Source organism: Erpetoichthys calabaricus, chromosome 4 (assembly GCF_900747795.2).
Source record: "Erpetoichthys calabaricus chromosome 4, fErpCal1.3, whole genome shotgun sequence".
Taxonomy (NCBI): Eukaryota; Metazoa; Chordata; class Cladistia; order Polypteriformes; family Polypteridae; genus Erpetoichthys; species Erpetoichthys calabaricus.
Genome location: NC_041397.2, coordinates 120,923,899 through 120,946,565, shown reverse-complemented (window position 1 = coordinate 120,946,565; position 22,667 = coordinate 120,923,899). Strand labels below are relative to the sequence as shown.

Sequence of the window (22,667 nt, the reverse complement as noted above, 5' to 3'; positions counted from 1 at the left end):
CCTCCTATTTATTGTCTTTGTGCTCTTATAAAACATTTTGCCTGCAGCATATTGCTGGCAGCCAGTCACATGAGTAGTGTTCTTGTGTTCACTGTAAACTAAACGTGTAAAATTCCTCACACTCTTGTTCTGAATGGTAAATAGTTTCACCTGCTTGCAGGTCTTTTTCTTGGCTTTGGAATAGACTGTGATCCTAGGAGAATGTTTGTTTTTTCTTTTATATTTAAAATGTGCTTCCATATGCTTTGACTGTTGCCCCAAGTATGTGAACCTCTACTGCACTAGATGATCGACATGCCGCCTTTTATGCAGTTGGAGTCATGGGATGGTGTTCATTGATGTCCTACAGAAGTCTAATCTTTAACTGCACTTTCCTCTGATCTTTTCAAGGTGGGGCTACAAGCACTAGATGCCATATGGCTATTTTGTCTGTAGGTTAACTGGCCTATGCTTCCAGATTAAATGCTGAAATGAACTCCTCCATTTGAAGGAGTTCTTGCAGTGTCTTTTCTGATGGGTCATCTTTTTATCAGTTTAACAGATACTCAAATAATAGCATGTCTAAGATGATTATAAGCCATTCCATTTATTCCTACAGCAGGTAAGCCTTTCTACTACATTGAACAATCAATCCATCCATTTTCCAGTCTCCTCATCCAGTTCCAGCCTGTCATGGCATAGTTTGGGACCAGGCCATCATATGTCACATTCTCAAATTTCGGATCAAATTAGTCACCAACTACTGTGCCACAACCATTCTGTCCGAACTCAGGTATCATATTGTATCTAACCATTTTAAGTTTTATAAATAAAAAATTAAACAGGATACTCCAGCTAAAACTAGCTGTGTTCTCTAAACTGGGAGGAAAGGATTACCAGGTGGTTGGAGCTGCAGATCCTTCAGTTTAGGAGTGTTGGGTAATCAAACGTTTTATTTTATTATTTTTTTAATACGTTGGAGAAATGCAGAGCTACTATGCAGGCTTTGAGCTTAGATACATGTTATTCTTTAGCTCTTTCAGTCTGCTTGCAATTGATTTAAAATTTTGCAGAGATGGAACATGTAAATTTACTCTTGTTTTGCATGCTTCAAACCAAATTGTTTGTTTTGCTTTCAAGCTGATTTTTTTTTTCTTCCCATATTCACTCCCCAGTTGGAGATAATAGTATACTTTCTCAAAATCATACTTGTACTAGGGTGTTGTATCGTGTTAGACATTATGGATGCAATGAGAACTCAAGCAAAATGATACCTTTTATTGGCGAACTAAAAAGATTACAATCTGCTCAGGCCCCTTCTTCAGGCACGATGTAAGGGGCTTGAACATATTGTAATCTTTTAGTTAGTCAGTAAAAGGTATCATTTTGCTTGAAGTATCAAAATAATATTAAAATGTAATAATGCTAATGTTTTTTTAAAACTAGGATTTTTTTTTTTGAGTAATCCAGCTGAATTTGAATACCAGTTCTGTCTTGCTTTTAGTACTTTGTGGTTGATTCTTGTTTTTTCTGCTCAGATGCAAGAGAAACTTTTTTTGTCCGCTACCAGTGTAACATCAGGGTGAGCAGAAAAAAATGGGAAAACTGCACAAACTATAGCAAAAAGGCTTTGCAGATGTCCACATGATTTAACATAGCTGGTAGTATAACAGGAGCAATACTGAATTATATAATTTTCTAGTCGGGTTTCATTGTTGAAGTTTGCTTCATACAAGGGGATATTTTTTTCTGTCAGATGGTAATGCACAGTAATTAAACATCCTCTTCTGATGGTCTTGTATTATTAATCCTTGGATCAGTATGGAAAATGGAAAAGCCCTTCATTAAAGAATTTGATAATTAGACCTGTTTCAGGCATAGTCTATATGAGGGCACAGTTGCTTACACAGAGTCACTTTAGAGGTGTTGGTCAGTCCAACCCATGCATACAATTGCATCTTTGGGTTCTCGAAGGAAAGCTCATACAGGCATTCACTGTGAACCGGCTGAGATTTTAACCCAGTTGTGCAGCAGTGCTGACTACTGTTCTTATGTGCTGCCCAACTTCTAACATTCTTGCATGAATGTGTTTCTCATAGGTGACACACAAATCTCCCGCTTTTTAAAAATCTGACCTAAGTATAGCTATGCTCCAGAATTTTGGGCACTCTCTTCTTAATTAGTATTTCTGTGCCTTTTTTTGATATTTCTGAACGGGAATCTGTTTTGATATTTTTAACTTAAACTTTTTTTTTCCTTAATACCTCCACAATATGCCACACTTTCCTACTGTCAGATATTAGTTGACACAAGATGATGTTAATCTTTCCAGGCACTTTCTGCCTTGCAGTATTAAATTTTTTTGGCATAATTTGTACTCTTAGTTGAACAGAGTACATTTCTTTTAACAGTAAGACTATGCCAACATCAAAAGCCTCACAGGGTGTGTTCTTGGCACACTTCATGCCAAAGGGCAAATGTGCCAGGACAGAGTGAACTATATTTCACAACACATCCTTTGTGTAATTATTGTGCCCTTAGGTTTCACATTATGATGGATCACTCCATAAATTTTGTGATGTCTTTAACACGTACACTCATTGGGCAAGGAGGGGTAGCAACTGAAACTCTGAAATCCTTTTCATCCAACATTACAGAAGGGAACCACACAATTAAGTTGAAAAACACTTAAATTATTAATAGTCAACCATACTAGTATGCCAACAAAGCCAGTCAAATATTGCCACTCTGTTCCCCCTTTTTATTTTGTAGCTTAACAGGGCCATTAGAATTCTTAAAGCAAGTCTATAAAACTTGAAATTGAATTCCTAGTTGACATTACCATAATGGATCCTTCATCTCCAGGCATTTTCTAAGAAAGGGAGATCTCTGACTTTTGAACACACAAATCGTTTTGAGTATTATTGGGCATCACTTAGTCTAAAAGCATTAATGCTCAAGTTTGAGATCACTAGTAAAAAGAATCAGATCTACCAAATATCAGTGGGTTTCAATTTTCATGCATTTCTATTCAAGGTAATGAGATGGAAATTGAAAAAGTGAAGTACAGATGAATGATTAGCGCTGGAATGGCAGATGCTTAAAATGCTTTCTGTAGTTAACACCTTTCCATGGTCTGGATACATTACAGGAGGTGATGATCTGAATCTCTTAAAAGTGAAGTCCTTGTATACTAAGCAGACCAAGTAAAATTGAGGATGCTGAAATGGAAAGCTTATTGAGAGGAAAGAAGTGCACCTGACTCTTGGAGGCACTAAAGTGTTAGTTGCTTTGTAGTAAAGGGGTAGGGAGGAAAGCTCAGCTGGGCTGGGGCTGATGGGATTGAGCGTTTTAAGATGCGGTAGTGTGAGAGTTAGTCAACGGGCAACAAACGTGACCTTTGTCACAACACAGTTGGAGAGATGCTGGATGTTCTTTGAAAATGGATGTCAGTAATGGAGCTTGGTTTGTACTTTTAGCAAAATGCTCTTGTATTCCTTTCTGTATTGAATAACATTCCAAGGTCTGGATATATCGCATCTGTTTACACACATATATTTTTACAATTGGAACATGTCCAGGTAAAATGATCCTAGTGGAGGTCACTCAGTGCCTGTGAGTAGTAGCCTACATCCACCCTTATTACCAAGAGACTTTAATGCCTGCCAAGTAGAGGAAATCTCATTCTTAGGTGACTCCGTGAACGACACAGGCAGTGCAGATGTCGCTGTTGTAACTATTATGAGACATACAGTAAATTGTGTAATTTGTTCTCAGTTCTGATTTGCATTTGAGGAAAAGTGATGATGATGATAGTTGTTTCCATTTTGGAACACCTTGAAGTCCTCAAAGACTGTTGCATGTACTTGGTGGCACAGAAATTGTGGAGTACATGGTAATCTGTTGTGATAATTATTGCATCAGTTTATGGGGACTTTTTTTTCCCCCTCCTTCTTATAATCCGCAGTGTCAGCAAACAGCCTCTGGGAAATTGACTGAAGTTCTCTTGGTTTTGGTGCATTGCCTAACACCACTTTTTTCACGAACTACTGAATTGTGAGAGTTCCTGTAAAATGTACAATTAGATATTGCTGCACAAATCCCCTGCATGTCAACTTGATGAAGTGTTTATGAATACTCAACAGCTCCACAACTGAAATAGACCATTCCATCAAATACAGTATGTCTTGTTTTCAGCATTCACACTTGTACAGACAATTGACCCAACAAACCTGCTCAGGAAGTTCCTGCAAGCTTCTACCGACAACATTGTTGCCTGTAAAATTAAAATGGGTCTCTTGTAATGTGTGTTGCTGTTGTTCTGTATGCCACCCTGAACATCGCCACAATTACACTGAAAGGTTCTTGTGGTTATGAAAGCCGAATTAAAATTGAAATTATTTATCATGTGCTTTGGGAGTAGGGATTCTCGAACAGCAGCTATTTGTTGCTAACAGGGGGTTAGCCAATGGAGCGAGAAGGCAGTGGAGACACCCTATTTTTAAGAGTTGTGCTGCTACTTGAACTCGAGGTACATAGCACTAGCAACCCTTTGAAAAAAGTCTTATAGTTGCCTAGAGAACATTTATTGCTTCCAGTGCCCTAAAAGCAATGCGGTGGAGACAAGTGGGGTCGGGTTTCCAAACCTTTTGTTATGGACTGTCGATGCCTTTAAGGTGCCTGGGGGCATGTGTGACACCACCTGGCTAGATGCTGGAACCTCTTAAATTAATTCCTGGAACACAGACCTTGCAGGAGCCAAAAATTAACAAGCATTCAACACGGGCACTTTTTTTTTTTTTTTTAATAATGTTGAAATTATGATATTACTAAGCATAAAGAGAGAAAGTGACAGTATAATCATATGATTTTTGTGAGGTTATCAACAGTAAATGTGTAAGTAACAGTTAACAATAACTTACTATATTAGAATTTAACTATCAAATAATAACAGTTAGCTGAATCATTTAACACTAGAATTACCAGAGCCTATGAAAAAACTCGTAGATCCGGCCCACCTTAAATCGCTTCTTAAAACCTTTCTCACCTCTCCGCCAGCGTCTTTTGTCATCTAAATGTAGTGATAAAGACAAGCTGCCAGCAGCCGGCTATTCCATCCCCCCAACGACTTAGAACGTAAACAAGCTTTTCCCAGCTAATGCCTTGATTGATTATCTGGGAGTGAAGTGGAGTTTTAGAGTAGAAATAATAAGATTGTTATTTGGAACACACGCATTTCATATGTGTTGCATTTCTACAGTAATCTGTGTAAACACATTGTTAAAACAGAAACGGTTTACAATATTCTAGTAGCAAATGACAAAATGTAGGCATAAACTATATAATGTATGAAGCCTGAAGTCCAAATATCAAAGAAACACTTTCACAAAAGGTACAAAAAAAAGCCACCGCCAAAAAAACCCGTCTTAGTGTGAGACATTGACATGACTTAACTATCACTGCTTCCGTGGCGTAACAGTATCAGTCGCTGACTGGGAATCAGAAGATCATGAGTTCGATCCTGCACAACTCCCATTTGAGAAGTGTTCTTATTTTCACTATTTTAGAATAAAATGATACATTTGATTTCAGTCTAACAGCCGGTGTAATTTATGATATTTGTAAAGGTTAGCTTTATTTTTTTAAAATTCACTTTTCATTGTCTCAGTCGCGTTCAGGATCCATCCCTACCGCCCCCCACCTGACACTGCTCTTTTTACATAGACGCGCTATAGTTCTGCAGTGCATCACGATACATACGACCGCGTGTTTTTTTCCCCCAGTATTGCCAGTCCCCACGTGTTGCTGTATGCGGTTTCTTTTGTACTCCAGGACATGCAAAGGAAAGCATAGTAAAGAACAGTAACTTCAGCGCTATATGCAATCATCAGACACTCCCCATCTGATGCTGTTTTCACATAAAGACGCGCTAAAGCTCTGCAGTGTACTTGTGACTGCATTGTCGTACCAATGCTTGCGAACTGAAGTGTCTGCATGCACTTTTCGTGGCATTATACGTGTATTTTTTGAGCATGCCCATGTAGCTCAAACACAGGAACATATGTTGATGTAAAAGTATAACAAAACAAGTGCACTTTTATTCAAGACTATAACCGAAGAAAAAAGAAAGCAAGTTACAGTAGGTGGAATGCTAAGAACTGCTGATTTCCATTCTGTGCTATATAACTGTTAACATTTGAATCTGATGATTGCATATAGCGCTGTCTGATTTAGTGTGCGCAAGAACATGCAGGTGGCCAGTTGCTGAGTGCTACAACGCACATTTTAAAAAAAGAAAGAGACAAATATATGTGACGTTTTGAAGAAATCATTTATGACGCGAATAGTACCAATCAGAAAACATCGTCGAAGTAATGCAATATTATTTGAAAACGAACAGCGTCAGGTTGGGTGTGAAGTTATACTGGCGCTGTTTGAGTCAGATCAGAAGCTGAATAAGCTGAAAAAGCTCCTGTTCTGACTCTAAGTAAAAAAGCATGAATTAATCAACAGAAATAACCGCGATTGACATTTTAAAGTTAACGATTTACAGTGCATACCAATTTATAAATTCAATGTCCGTTTGAGGAAAAAAAAACACTTTTTTCAAAGCTGGGAATCGAACTCCCGTCTCTGTGGCACAGTAAGGCAGTGGTGCTCCAAGTCAGCAAACCGTCCTTATAACTTATTTTTTCAAGATCCATAACACACAGACAGACAGAGCACTTTGTAATACAGAGACAGACAGGCAGAGATATACAAACAAACAGGGAAGGCACATGTACTGAAAGAAAAAAAAAATCAACATGTGCGTTGTTTCTGCAGCACTGAATAAGCTCACCCGCTCTAACATCACCCCTCACCCGATCTGGCTCTCTAAGTAACAGCGCAAGTACAGACACAAATCAAGTGCATGTGTGTACTGTATAATATTAACAAAAAGAACAGCTTACTACTGAAAACGGCAAATATAGGAGTGAGTGGGGATCGAACCAGGACTCTTGATTACACTTGGTTTGCGTCTGTACTTGCGCTGTTACTTAGAGAGCCAGATCGGGGGAGGGGTGATGTTAGAGCGGGTGAGCTCATTCAGTGCTGCAGAAACAACGCACATGTTGATTTTTTTTTCTTTCAGTACATGTGCCTTCCCTGTTTGTTTGTATATCTCTGCCTGTCTGTCTCTGTATTACGCAGTGCTCTGTCTGTCTGTGTGTTATGGATCTTGAAAAAAATAAGTTATAAGGACAGTTGTTCATGTTAATTGCAGTCTCAATTGTTAAAAAAATATTTTAAAAGGAGCATCCCACATGAAAATATAACGATCTCATTAACTGACAGTGCATACCAATTTACAAATTTTATGTCCGTTTGAGGTTAAAAAGAAAAAAAAGAAGTAACACTTTATCCCCAGCGGGGAATTGAACTAATGTTTGTGAGACAGAGAAAAGCTACTCGGTCTGAGAGGCAAATCTTAGCGCGCTACGCCACGGAAGCTGTTATATGGTGTGTGAAGCTTTTGTGGAAGTGTTTATTTGATCTTAGGAACTCGGGCTTTACACATTCTATAGTTTATGCCTACATTTTGTAACATTTATTACTAAAATATGATAAAGTTTCTGTTTTAGCAATGTGTTTACACAGATTACTGTAGAAACGGAACACTCATGAAATGCATGTATTCCAAATAGCGATCTATTATTTCTATTCTAAAACTCCAGCAGTTCAGTCACTCCCAGGTAATCAAACAACGTTCTGCGACGGTGGGGGATGGAATAGCCGGCTGCTCGCTGCTCCTCATAATCGGCACATTTAGAAGACAAAAGAGAGGTGAGAACGGTTTTAAGGTGGGCCGGATCTACGAGTTTTTTCGTAGACTCTGGTAATTCTAGTGTTAATAACCCAGGATACTCTTGTAGCCTGCCAAGTCAAACCAGGTAGACATGCCATTGTGTAAAGATGTGAGCTGTTTAAGAAGTAATAAGCCATTCACATTTGCTGGACAGCCCATTAGAGTGGGGGAAACAGACTGATTTGGTGAAATCAACCAAAGAGGGTTGGCAAGGCAATAAAGGCCAGGGATGTCTAACCATGTGAGAGTTGGGTCACAGAGGATTGTCAAAGCTGGGAAAATGGCACCAGCCCTACAGATGGCAGACCACGGAACCAGGTTACCTCTTGAAGGAGGCCAACTGGGAGCCTCCAGTCTATTAGGCCACATAGTTCCACTCTCAACCTATTTAAGGCTCTACAGCTGTTTAATGAAAGTGAACTAAAGGCTTGGAGTGGAACAAACACCAAGGGGCTATCTTGTAGCACAATTCAAAGATCCTTGGGCTTGACTGGAAGTGATCGCTTTTGGGGGCTTTAAGTTTGCTTGGGGCAGAATGAAGGTGGATTTTAAATATGGGAAGAGAACTGGAGCAAAGTATCACTGGCAGTAGAAACTGGAGTAGATAAAGTGCTTGCTATGGTGGCTTTTGTGAAGCCACTCTACCAGATAAACTGGGGATTGTACGACCTGTGCAATCTGGCTCAGGGTTTAATTTGTGTTAGGGTTTACTTGTTTGTGTTTTGTAGGTGGTCACCTTTTCCTGAATTGACTTGGCTAGGTACACTTGACAGGTTAACTGGCACAATTTTAGGCCAGATTCAATGCTTCCCACAATTGAAAGGTGTCCCTAAATGATTCTTTCCAGATTATCCTGTAATGTATGGCACATACTGATTAACCTTAACCTTCACAATTTACATCTTAAAGTTATAAATATGGTAAATATAAAATATTTAACACCTCTAGTATGGTGGTGGGCTACAAGTTTGTTTGTTCTTTTTAATATATGCAACATAACATGTGAAAGACCGAGAGCCAATAAAAATTAGTGAAAGAACTTAAGCAAATATAGTAGTGAATGGGGGGCTCTTTATCATGTTTCTTCTCTTGTTTTGCACAAAGCAATGCACAATCACAGTAAGTTGAATAAGACTGTAACCTGCCTTGTATGTTTTGAACTTTCGTTTGTTGTTTTGTGTGATTTTCTTGATCTCATTTTTGGAGAGTCTTAATTCTCCAACTTGGGAGTATAAATCTGCTAATATTCTAGGGTGTGTGCTCCAAAAAATGAAAACAGAATAGAGGGTAAAACAATTAAAGTCTGTCATTATGGAGTCTCTCTCATTGTGCAAAAGTACAACACCACCATTTATACACTTTTTATTTACACGTAAACAAATGCTACTTTAATTTTATAAATAATTTTTGTAGGGTTTTAAATAAGTCACACTAACTGGTGTAAATTTCATCACTTACTCTCCCTGTTTTTGTGTGTTTTTAAGATTACATATGTCGCATGGTGTTTGTATGAGATTTGAATGGCTAGCATATGGTTTTTGATGAAAGAAGTTAACAGAGGTCCAATTTCTGTTCCAGGTTTAACGCACACCCCAAAGACTATAAAGACTGAAATCTCGTTTACCTTGAACAGTGAAGGCAGCTACAAGGCCTTTATTGAATCCATAGACAACTTCCTTAAGCAGTATGATGATGACAAGCAAACTGACAAAATGAAATTTGAGGACTGCAAAGGTAAGCTTCAAGTGGTGGTCATCTTTACTCTTGCTATTCAGGGGTCTTGCAATCTAGCCATTATTTTAGCCCATTCCGTATGTAATATTGCAGATTGTTTTGCCCAGTTATGACAAATTGAAGTTGTGTAAGCTTAAATTCTGGACTTTCCATAGTAAAGGTCTATTCTTCTCAATGGGAGTATTAGAATGTTGGCCGTCTACATTTAGCTATGATATGAAGGGTCTTTGAAATAGATTATCTCTAGTCCTGGGCTTAAAATGTTGATAAATAAAAATGGCTCATTTTGTTTTACTTAAACTTTGGGGGAGGGAGGTAACAAAGAGTCAGATGGCTGAAGCTTTCAAATATCCCTAACAAGAAGTGGTACCTTGAATGCCCACTTCTGTAAGATTCTATATGACTACTCTGCCTTAACGATGCAGATATTGGGTAGCGTGTAAGGTGGTGGCCTGTTCTGCATTTAGTCCTGGAAAAAATCAAATCATGTCATTCTTAGAATTAAGTGAGTGCCTAGTGTGCTCTGAAAGACTCTATAAAAAGTAAAATAATTGTGCCAGAGAAGCAGAGTGCTTAGACTCAAAACTTTAAAGCTGCCTTTCATTCCATTTGGATTTTGTTTTTATTTGTATAAATTGTACCCCTTTAGTTTGACTCCATATTTGGTGCTGTGGGTTGACTATAACCTACAGTGCACTGGTGCCAACCTCCAGGCTTTACCAGGCCTTTTCCATATTCTGCTGGAAATCATTTGCTTAAAATGAATGAATAAATAAATGAAGGTGACAGTGTTCCACATTAGCAGGAGTTGTGTAATATGGACATTTTAGCCAAGTTAAAAACTGATCTAATATTTGTACCAAGCATATAACGTCTTTTTGTAGTTCACCAGCTCTTTGCCTACTTAGTACAAAACTTGACAGAATATCTTATGCCTAAAGGACATGGGTGGGTGCTTAGTTACGTGGATTAATGAATTGTATATGCAAGATCTCCACTGTACAAACTATTTCATATGAGCAGGCCATTGTGCAGTTTCTTGTTGAGGTGCATACCTTGGGACAGTTTTCCCTTATGGTCATGGCTACATTTTGCAGTATGATTAGTAAGGATGATGCACCTCAGACACAGCCACATGACAAGAATTTACAAGCATTACTGAAGGGAGGAGTGAGCCCACACCCTAAAACTAGAGTAGCAAGTGTCATAAGAACCTGCTTAAATGCATGCAAAGCAAATTATTCAAGTAACAAGTGTTAGTGAACTATTGAGCTCTGAGCTTCCCGATCATGAACTTTAAAAAAGCTACTGTTCTATTTTTCTTTATTCCAGTAAGTGTTAATACTGTTGTATAAAGTTTCTTAAAATCACCCTACTCCATCTGAGCAATTTATTGGTAGAATGAAAAATGTTTAACAAAACAAAAATTGATTTGACGATTCAACATGGCATTCTTCATTGTCAAAACAGCATCTTTCTTTTCACTTCTTCTGTCTAGCTGGGTACATCCTGCCTAAGAGACTGATATGTGTCTTAATGCCACAAGTATATGGATACATTTATCAGTGTATACAAGTTAGACTTGCAAGGCTAGCTGTTTGAAAACTGCATGAATGGCTGTATACACATTTGAGGGTAGCTCGTTTACTTAAGGCAGGTGTTTTTGCCATATGTGGCCATTTTTACTTCTTATTCCTGGCCACGTCAATGAGAAAAAATGAAAAGCATTTTCCACATCAAAAGTGGCAATGATAGATTGAGCATCTAGCTCTGTGAAGAGGATTACATGTTTTCTCTCTTATGTATTTTATGTACCCCAGTTTTTGACACCCATTGCATGCCCAAGGAGCTCTCTCTGAATTGCCTTCCCCAAGATTTCCATTCCCCTCATAAAGTTTTTGTTGGGAGTTTAAGAAGACTAGAAAATAGCGTCAAGGCTGGGGAACTTAAAAAAACAAAAACAAAAAAAAAACAAAAAAAAAAAAAACGGAGCCTCTTAAAGCCCGTTGGGACATTCCTTTCGTGATTTTGGGCTATACAAGAGATAAATTGCTGTTGTGCATGGGCACCCTGTGTGTCTGAACACAATAGGACAGATTAAAAGATGCAATAGTGCACTCCTTTGAAATGTTTCTATGTTGTATTTAACGTAGAGGCTTTGAGTTTCTCCTCTCTCATCTCTTAACTTTCATTGTGACTTGACCTTAAAATGCATGCACAGGCATGTGTAACACTTGGCCACTGATCATCAAAATGCACTTTCACATAAGACGAAACATTTTTGCATTTTTCATGCTGTCCTCCCATGTACGTGGAAATGTTTGTTCCTCACCCCCATAAAATTAGTAAATGATGTAGATTGGTCTTTTCATTCACAATACATAAAATTCCTAGGATGGAAAAACCTGGAAAACTCCCTTGCTACATGTCCAGTTCTCTATTTATTTATGGGTTGCAGTGACCAGACCAATGTTTGGTATACTCCAATCCATAAATTATGGTGGTTGTGCCAAAAGGGTAGTTGACAACAACAGTGCCTGCCAAAGCCTTTCATTTGTACCAGTGAAGCTATTTGACAGGCTTTAAATATATTTGAACCATGGGTTTTATGGTATGATAATTGTTTAGATTTTTTTTTGTTCTAGTCCTGAAATGTATTGTGGATAACTACTTCCTTAAAATGGCAAATCTTACCAAATATTCTGCAGAAAAATTTGACTTTCTACAATAGTTGATTAGAAGCAAAATGGCTTAAGACTGCTTATAAATGTAGATTTGTTTGAAGGAGTCGAGAAAATTAATTCAAGAGCACCGGGAATATAGTTGGATTGCCTTTTTTGTGTTGTAGCTGGAAATTCTTAAACCAGAGCTTCATATAGAAGTTGAAGTAAACTCCACACTTGAAAAATCCAAATTCAGAGCACCAACCGTTCTGTTTTCGGTTGGTAACTTGACTATTCAGACCGTGTTTACCACTCAACTTGGTCTGATCTGCTTTCCCATTTCTCTTGCCATCACTCTTGATGATCAGCAAGTTGTGAAGCCGTCATCAGCCAGCGTGATACACTTGTTATTGTGTTCGACTGTACATTTAATGTAAGAAGTTCAACTATAAAATCCTTCAAGGCTGCTGTCTCATCCCAAGTGGGCTGTTTCAAATCTTTTATTACATGAGGGTTTGTCTACCCTTTGTCGTTCATTTGTGGCCTGCCTACTAGAGGCCTCAGTATGTGAAACTTGAGCCACAGAGTGGAATAATGGACTTCCTAAGCTTCAAAAAAAGTTTTAAAAAGTGCTGGGTTAGACCTAGTATTTGGTCTCAACCTAACATAGTTCTCAACGTGAGCCCTTGGGTTTGTTGTAGTGGGTGCTGTGGGAATGTAAATTTTTTTTCTTTGTTCTTTATTTCGCCTTATACAATTTCTTATATTAGGAATTTGTTAGTTTTCGCATACCCCTTGGGGTCAGAGCGCAAGGTCAGCCATTGTACAGCGCCCCTGGAGCAATTACAGGTTAAGGGTCTTGCTCAAGGGCCCAGCAGAGTAGGATCTCTTTTGGCAGTGACGGGGATTCGAACCGGCAACCTTCTGGATACCAGTGCAGATCCTTAGCCTCAGAGCCGCCACTCTGCCCCAAACTTATTTTCATAAGTTGCATAACGTTCTCCTAATGAGCAGTTTTCAAAATAAAATGCTCATATGTTTTCATACACAACCAAAACACGCTGATCACTATTCAGTTTACCATTTACTTAACAACGCCATTCTTTACATCTCCTTTCATTAGTACTTGAAAGACTTTATTTAGCCTTTGCTTGCAGAGCTTTGTTGCACCTCAGGCAGTGATGACTTTCAGCCAGTCGGGCCAAGAGTAAACAAAGCATCTCCAGTCTTTTTCAACCAGTGCAGCCAATCGGGAGAAGCAGTTTCAGCTGAGGCTTCTTTCTTTTTCATTTTCCCTTTTTCATTTTTCTCCTAGTAATTTAAAAAGGAGAAGTAATGAACATGCATAATGTTTCAAAGCCAAAGGTAAATGCAGCAGTTCAGGCTTCCTTGGTTTCAACCTGATTTATTACTTACTATTTGTAGCAAAATATTTGTGTAAACAAAACAAATCACACTTTTTATGTGCATAAAATACATTATACTTCTGCATATTGTATAGAATATTGGTAATAAACCAATGGACTTTTTAAATATAAAAATCACACTGTTTGCACATCGTACTAAATTGTTCAAGTGAAACCATCTTCTAACCCCACCCCTGACAATGTTGGTATGAATGTTTACCTTCAGTATTGTTTGCCAGTTATTTTGTTATTGAAATAGGATAAATGACAAATGAGGATTCTGCAGTCAGAGTACAGAAAACCTGCTGATTTATATATTTGTATGCGTTCATTGATGGATTTGTGAGGCTGCAGCTTTTCCAATATTTTAAGCAATGCATAAAATGTCTTCCATTAATGTACCTATGATACACGATAAGCTAACTTGTCTACATTCACTAGCATTGGTCCAGTCACAATACCTCCCTTTTTTAAAATCTCGTAGAATAACATTTGCTAGATTTCACTCTTCACAATGCTTCCTTAATATCCACTGGGACTGTTTACATTTCTTTTCTGAAACTTTTCATCCACTACAAGATTGAGCTGTGAATAGTGGTTGGAGGCTTATTGTATTGTTTTTCATAAGACAGACTCTTGAGGATAAAGTGGATCATATCCCTAATCAGTAAAGTGTACTTTGTAAAGGTTATCCAACTACCGAAGGACATTAGAGTAAAACAGTGTGCCGTCAGAAGCTACATTATGTTGTCTCCCTACTATTAAATCCTCCTTATTCAATTTCACTAAATACAAGCCCAGGCTGATAACATGAATAATTTACAGTTAACGCAGAAAAGCTAACACTATAACATTTAAATAAACACATAAAGGCAGTTAAAGCAGTCTTATACTGTTATGCTTTAGTTAAGTTGCTTGCAGACATCCAGGTGTCTTCTACTCAAATATGCCGAACATGTCTCAAGTGTGCTAGTGATAAGCTCTGGTGGTTTGAATTTCAGAGTGATGCAGATTTTCTGTTTGCAGCTTCACCAAATCGAAGTCCTTGCTAACATTATGGCAGTAAACAAAATACATGATAACCCAGTACGTGGCACTTGCACCTTTTTAGCATGTCATGTCACTTGCTGTTTTGTGTTTATGCAAGAGAAGGAGACATAAGCAGCTTCTCTTTAATGGGAGCTTTTGAACAGGATCTTGTGTAATAAAGTGCACCAAATAAGTGCTTCCCAGAATCCTCTGCTTTTTTTCTGAATGTTTCAATCTACTGGAGCATGCCTATAGATTTAAATCTGTTTTTTTTTTTTTTGTTCTTTATTTCGCCTTATATAATTTCTTGTATTAGGAATTTGTTAGTTTTCGCATACCCCATGGGGTCAGAGCGCAGGGTCAGCCATTGTACAGCGCCCCTGGAGCAATTACAGGTTAAGGGTCTTGCTCAAGGGCCCAGCAGAGTAGGATCTCTTTTGGCAGTGACGGGGATTCAAACCGGCAACCTTCTGGGGCCTCATGTATAACCGGTGCGTACGCACAGAAATGTTGCGTACGAACCTTTCCATGCTCAAATCGCGATGTATAATACCTAAACTTGGCGTAAAGCCACGCACATTTCCACGGTAACTCATACCTTGGCGTACACAATTTCTCCGCTCGGTTTTGCAGACTGGCGGCACCCAGCGTCAAAGCAGTGCTACTGTTCCTGCGTGGACACCCTTTCTTTCTTAGCTCCACATTCCTGACGCGGCTTTATAAATACACTGAAACTAACTGCATATTGTTTATTAGTGTAACACATCTGATTGTAATTAACCTGCAGCAATATAATGGTACAGGGAATAGCCATAGTATTCCAAATACCATAACTGCTTTAGCATTGTAACTCTCACTGCATCTTCTTCTTCTTTCAGCTGCTCCCGTTAAGGGTTGCCACAGCAGATCATCTTTTTCCATACAACTCTCACTGTACCACTTGGAGTATTTATATCACTGTATCTGAGTGAGGAGTCACAGCAGCAGCTGATCGGAAAGAGAAATATCGGTATACAGCATGAAGCAGACGCTGCCTGAGCCAAGGCAAAAAACACTTTAGAGACTTCCCAGTACGGACTTCGCGGTTTAGAAAAGGTTTCATCCCAAGAACTCTAAACGCACTAAATCAGTCCATCAAGTTCTCCTTGTAGAACTGTTTACTTATAAGTACAATTACCTCACTGTAAACTTGTATTACAGTTATAATATTGCACAACCTGCGCCACTTTATAAAGCGCGTATTTACATATGATGACGGTATTCATTTTTAAGATGAAATGCAGCAAAATATGTTGATTATATTATACAGATAAAACTTTAACTTCATTTAAATAATCTGTATTGTTAATAATTAAACATGTGAGGACACAGTGCCGCAGCGCTAGCTAGTTCAGGGATTGTTCCTGCATTGCGTTGTATTCTTGCTGGTGCTGACGCGACACTGGAATGCTAGACGGATAGAATAAGTAAACATGTACTACGAAGATATTTCAATGTTCCTTAAAAGTTTTGAAGATTCTGCGTTTTAAGCTTACAGATGGCTTCATGTCTATATAGCTGATTGTGTGGCGATTGGGTTTTTGGAGAAAGAAAAGTAAGGACAGGAATTGGAGGTTAGTACGTTTGAAAGAGACAGTACTTCTGTAATAAATTATTTCATTGAAGGTCGCGCATGGCACAGCAAGCCTCTTGCGTGAGATATGAACAATCACTGCGCCACCGTGTTCCCATGTTTAATAACATGCTTTCATTCCTATCATCATGAAAAAGATATCACGTATACATCTCAGTATTTTAATTATTCAGAGAGCTATAATATCACGAATGTAATGGATTATGTGTCCTGTTGGAGAAAGAGAAAGCCCGTTTAAGAAGCAGGTAGTGATTCACACATGTAGAGCACATAGAAGATCAAATACAGAACAAAGCATTTAATGTGCTACTTTAGTTACAATGGGATTTGAGAAACTAGTAAATTAAACGATTTTAAGATGAAGTTTATGATGTTCTTCTTTAATGGCAAAATAAACTACGTGATTAAAGTGGAAATTTCGAGATTAAAGTTGACATTTCATGCTTTTTTCCCCACTGTGTGCCTATTTTTTTTGTCTGTACCCTAATAAGTTTTCATATGACACTCAGACGGTGGGCTACGACTCGCCTTTTAACGGCGACTTTGATATGTGATTTCTTTTTTATTTCGGGCACTGTTCGACTTTGTGAATTTGAGCCTTCGAGTTTCTCCGACACTCTGTCACTCGATCATCTTCCTTTTGTTGATTATACCACTGTTTAAACCAACAAATAGTACGTTTTTCCTTTGCCTCCACTTGGTATTCACTGAAATTCTTGTATTTCCCCCCGTGCTTTTCCCATTGTCTTTTCACAGAAGGCTATTTATATTGATTTGCATATTCAAAGAGGCGTGATTCTGGGAAGAGTTGGGGCGGGACAGAAGGCGCATGCACGTGCGTTACTTTTCACGCTGATCGGGATTTATGTGGTGGAAGAACGTGAAAGTATGCGTGCGCACAGATTCCTGCATCTGGATTTTTCTGTGCGTACGCACAATCCCGCTTTTGTGCTTACGCCATGTTATAGTGTGAGTTCTACGCACGGCGTTATACATGAGGCCCCTGGATACCAGCACAGATCCTTAGCCTCAGAGCCACCACTCCGCCCCAAGTTAAATCTGTTTGTAAGCCAGTTGATGCATCTTGTATTAAAATTTGTTAGATTTACATTTGCTGGTTGGTCATTTGGTACAGCACTTGTAAATGGGGAGGAAAAAATGTAAACAGACTTTGTTTGCTGAGCTTAACACCATCACGTCTTTTTTCCAGGTGGATGTATGGCATGTGTGCTTTACGGATGAACAGTATGTTGAGTAAAATTTGCCATTTATCTCCTCCCCACTTTCTTCTCTATGTAATCTGTTGTATCCTTCGAAGTGGCACCTTGATGTTAAGGACCAAAAGGGCAGAGTTCACAAGTAACTGATTGGCTGTAACCAGTAGGTACTGACAGCCACTCTAAGGATGAACAGCAGACTCTGTTTTTGTTTCTTGTCACCCATAATGTTTGTGCTCAGTTTTGGAATGCAGGATGTGCTCCTATCAACTGTGAATCTAAAAATAAACTGAAAAGGGTCAACAGAAGACTGAAAGCCAGAGTTGATAAAACTAAAGCATTCTGCCTTACTGCCACCCCTCCATAATTTACTGGCATGACTGCATGTTGTGATCCATTTATTAGGCTTTGTCTAGTAAGCTATCAGAGTGTATTGCCTTCTTGTTGAGGGTTGAGGTGGTCTTACCTACATTGGAGGTCAGTTTTCATGAAATGTATCCTCTGTACTCTTGACTGTTTTACCGTTGTTACCCCACATTTTTTTATGATTTTAATTGTCAATGTTTGGTTTTCTCCATATTTGTATCGGGAGCTTTTCCTTGCCCCATGACTGATAAGCAATGGTTTTAATTTACCATTCCTTTTAATTTTGCTGTTAGCAGATATTTGAATTGTTTGGTTTATGGTGTACCTAAGATGTTACTCCCAACAACAAGTCTGTAAGAAATTAAGAGCTCAGCATAAGCCCACATACCAGGGTAAAAAGTCCTTTATCGTGCCTTTCGCCATGTGGACTGGATTGTGTGAAGTTGTCAAGGTAAAACAACAAAAGCACAAACTGCTTCTGGCAAGTGCCACTGACTGATCTACAAACTCAAAATTATTTTTAAGGAACACAATTTCCTAATGACCTTTCTCCTTTTGTCTACAGACCAGCCAAGTGGATACATAGAGAGGGGACAATACGATAACTCCGCAGGGGAGAAAAAGGCCTGCACCTTCAACCGTAGATGGCTAGGAAACTGCTCAGGTTTGGATGACCCAAGCTATGGATACTCTTCGGGAAAGCCATGCTTCATTGTCAAGTTAAACAGAATTTTGGGATATAAGCCAGAGGTAATTTTTTAAAAGCATTTGGGGGGGAAAAAAAAAAAAAAAACCTTTATAAACACTGTTGGTTAGAGATGAATCTTCAAGTTAAGATTTTGGCTTTTTGTTTTCCTGTCACCAGAGGATGTGATCTGGTTTAAAATATGCACCTCTTCAGTGTCTTAGGTGCTGAGGCACACAAGTGCAGGGTCTCTCAATGTTTTTTTCCCCCTTTCTGCCAGTGTGGTGTATTGTCATTATATACACTTTTAGTGCACATGGAAAGTAAAGCGATTACATTTTGCTTTATTCCCTGCAGCCACCCAAGAACAATGAAACTATTCCACTAGAGGCCCAGGACAGAGTACAGCCTAATGTGATCCCAATTCACTGCGCTGCCAAGGTAAGTGGCCTGCTCATTTCCTGTGCTCAGTTATCATTTGGGTTTTGTTTTCCTGTGAAGAGCTCAAAGATGAAGTATAATGCCCACAAGAGACATTACTTTGCATATGGAGAAATGGTTTTATTGTGACCGTGGAAAACTTCCTACCATATAATTGGCTGACATACAGTAGTTATCCAAAACAAGTTACCAAATTGGGATACAGTACAATTACTTGTTCACATCCTTTCTAATTGGAGTCTGACTGTCACACGGTGAATGGGAGGTGGGAATTTGAACTAGTTGAACTAATGGTGCCTTAGCCACTACACAGCCGTCTTAAGGAAGTTGAAAGTCTTGTAGGCTACAGAAAAGTTAGATTTAGGCTTAGTCCACACTGATATAAGGAAATTTGAAAATGACAAAAGCAGTTCTTTCCTATTGGGCATGTGCTACTTGTCAGCTGAGAGCAATGTCTGTGTAAATCAAAAGGAGAACAAAAATCACCTGGGAAAACCCACCGCCTAACTGGCCTTTGCCTGAACAGACAATGTTCAACTGCTTTTAAAGGTTACAAATCAGTACAAGGTGTAGCCAAAGTTGTGGTAAATATCAATTGGGAGTTCTGCTAAAATGAGTACACTGAAATATTAAAAATGCAGTACAGGTCAGTGTGGTGATGCATGTTAGGGGTCCTTAGAATTGTGCAAGTTAAATAAATAAAAACAGTGCTGCTTAGGCTCCATGGGTGTAGATATAGCAAATGGCAAGCTGTGTGGCCCCAGGAAATTGGCTGGTCACGTTTGTATGTGAAGGCGGGGACAGATCCTGTAAAGAGAAAGCGGAAGTGAAATTGAGCAAGAGTAAAGAAAATGAAGAAAAAAGTCAGGATCAAGGATGAGTTGGTGCTGCAGTGAAGAAAGCTTGGCAGTCAGAGGTGGTGGCTTTGGGAAGCATATGTGGAGCAGTTGTGGTCTGGTGGGGTAGGGTCGTGTCTGCCAAGTATCCTAGGAGCAAGAGTGACCAACCATTTCAAGTGGTACCATGGACGCCTAGTGACAATGGTGGAAGAGGGGAGCAGGTCTTGCCAGGGCCCTTGTAGATGCTTGGAGATCATGATGGGGACACAAACCAGTTAAGGGATGACTGTGCTTGTTGGATTGAGGTCTGCTAGCTGAGCAGACCTCTTAAGGGTGTGTAGCAGGGACATAGAATAAGGCAGCACTGAAACTCCAGATCCTTTTAATGGACAGATCCTGACTGATTTTAACCTGTTTATTGGAGTGTTTATTTATTGACTGATTTTTAAACCTCCATGGAGCACAGTTTCATAGATTAGTTATTTGAAAAACTGCACTGCACTTCATTTTTCAACACTGAACTTTTTGCTGTGAATAAAAACACACACTGCACTTTTGCACCTACCTCTTGTTTCAATGTGTCCTCATTCACCTTTGTTCATGACTATGGATATCTGGGTACAAGAATATTATGACAGCTCTGGGCAATCCAGACATCACAGTCTTGGGGCAGTGCAGTTGGAAACTGTCCCTATCATAAAGTTGAGAACATGAAAGGCATCACCAAAAAATGAAATCACTGCCTGATCACATGACAACCATACAGTGGCATTTTCGAAAAGATCCACCTGGCAACACTGAAATGTGAGACCATGTTGTGGTTTTTTTTTTTTTTTTTTTTTAAGATGTATCAGTTCTAGGATGTAAGGCAAAAACGATTTTTTTTTTCCAGATTTATCTGTATTAATGTGGACTAAGCTTTAGAAGGAATCAATGAATGTACTAGTTTGTGAATATTTGGGGTTAAGGTTGGTGGCTGAACATTACATTCTTGACATTCCAGTGTACGTTTTGATACCAGTGTGTGGCAAACAATCAATATACATTGTATTGAATTCTAATAATGTATCTGGTGGTGTGCTGAATAGCCTTAGTGAAGGAGCTCCACTGCAACAACTGACCTTCTACTATGGCCTCCCAGTGCATTAAAGCCAATGAATTTTTTGTAATGAAGCTTCTGAAACACAACTTTTCTTGTATTTGTAGAGAGAAGAAGAGGTTTCCAAAATAGGACAGATCAACTACTATGGCATGGGCGGCCTAGGAGGATTCCCGCTCCAGTACTACCCTTACTATGGCAAGCTGCTGCAACCACAGTACCTCCAGCCCCTGGTGGCAATTCAGTTCACTAATCTCACTTTGGACATTGATCTGCGCATTGAGTGCAAGGCTTACGGCGAGAACATTAACTACAGTGATAAAGATCGCTTCCAGGGACGATTTGATGTGAAATTTCAATTGAAATCTCGATGATCATAAGAGTCTAATCTTCCCTTCCAACTTACCACCCCCTCATTCTATATGAAAAAAGAAAAAAAAAGAAAAGAAAAAAACACACAAAATAGTCTTGAACAAACTGTCATACATATGGGACCGACACTTACTCGACATGCTTTACACTAGCTTTTCTGCATAACCTAGGGTTAGAATGTAAATTAAAGAGTAGCAATAGCAGTATTTATTCTACTGTAAATGATGAGAATATTTGAGCCATGGGACATGTTCATTACTGTAAATTTATAATTCCACTACTGATGCGTAGCAAGCAGTGTTTCCTGTCCCCCTAAAGTATTGCTGCCGTGTGGTTTATATATATTTTTTTGAAGTGTACAATACTGTAGTTGCATAAAATGGTCCTTTCCGAGCCATGTTGTAATTTGCGTATTTTCTAATGTGCTCAAGCTTTAGCGGTCCAAGGTGTATATAGAATTATATACTTAACTAGCATGATATGCCCTGATCGGTTCAGGACTACGTGCAAGAGACTGCACTCCGTAGAGATCTTTTGCCTTTTCTGTCTAAATTGTTGATTGTGGGATAAGGAAATTTTTTTTTTTGTTTTGTTTTGTTTTTAATTTTCACATTTTCTGGAGTATGATGTAGAAACTGTGTGTGAGAATGGAGCCAGACTGATGTGTGGGGATTTTTTTTTTTTTTTTTTCTTTCAAACAATGTTTTTGTCTATTTTATTCTGAAAACATCACTCGGTGATGTGAATTTATAAAGAATGTTTTACCATTTTCATGGTGGAAGAATTTTATATTTATGCAGTTGTTGTACAATTTTATTTTTCTGCAAGAAAGTGTAATGTATAAATAAAATAATACCAAAGTCACTGGTTGAAAATTTTAGTATCTCTTCAAAGCTGAAGCAATGCAGTACCCTCCCCTCCCCGCCCATGCTGTAGGATGTCATTTTATTGGTGTTAAAGTGCAAAACTCAATGTTTAACATCTGTAAACCTGTCAGGGGTCCCAACACTCCTGTCGATCATTTATTTAAAAAGGTTAAAATATCAAGAAAATAAAAAGGAAAAATTACAAGTTGGTTTGACATTATGTCCTTATTTATTTGTTCCATCTGTAAAGAAATTGTATAAAGTGCACAAACAAAATCCAGCAGTTGTATTGGAGTTGGATCATGCCAGATGTCTTCATCCATCCAGAATCTTGAAAAAGTATTGAACCTGTAGAAGGGGCGAAAGTAATGGAGAAGGCTTAGCCATTTTCAAGCAAGCAGTCATTTTTCGGCTTCTAGTCTTTTGAGGTAAAAGATTGTGAAGAATTTTCATGTTCAGTAACTATGCACTCTTCACTTTTACTTGTGC

The 22,667-nt window shown here is 38.7% G+C and overlaps 2 protein-coding genes across 3 annotated transcripts in view; one reads left to right on the top strand and one right to left on the bottom strand.

Annotated features, from left to right (window-relative positions):
- The window catches only part of LOC114650226 (sodium/potassium-transporting ATPase subunit beta-1-like), a 34,358-nt gene extending 11,975 nt beyond the window's left edge, over nucleotides 1-22,383 (top strand). The window contains exons 3-6 of the mRNA XM_028799729.2: nucleotides 9,407-9,562; nucleotides 18,442-18,626; nucleotides 18,919-19,002; nucleotides 21,048-22,383. Of these exons, the coding sequence (XP_028655562.1) occupies nucleotides 9,407-9,562; nucleotides 18,442-18,626; nucleotides 18,919-19,002; nucleotides 21,048-21,314 (692 nt within the window). The 3' untranslated portion in view covers nucleotides 21,315-22,383. The remainder of the gene's footprint in view (nucleotides 1-9,406; nucleotides 9,563-18,441; nucleotides 18,627-18,918; nucleotides 19,003-21,047) is intronic.
- The window catches only part of nme7 (NME/NM23 family member 7), a 238,836-nt gene continuing 238,056 nt past the window's right edge, over nucleotides 21,888-22,667 (bottom strand). For both annotated transcript variants that reach the window (XM_051926129.1, XM_051926130.1), the window contains one exon: nucleotides 21,888-22,526. In XM_051926129.1, the coding sequence (XP_051782089.1) occupies nucleotides 22,494-22,526 (33 nt within the window). In that variant the 3' untranslated portion in view covers nucleotides 21,888-22,493. The remainder of the gene's footprint in view (nucleotides 22,527-22,667) is intronic.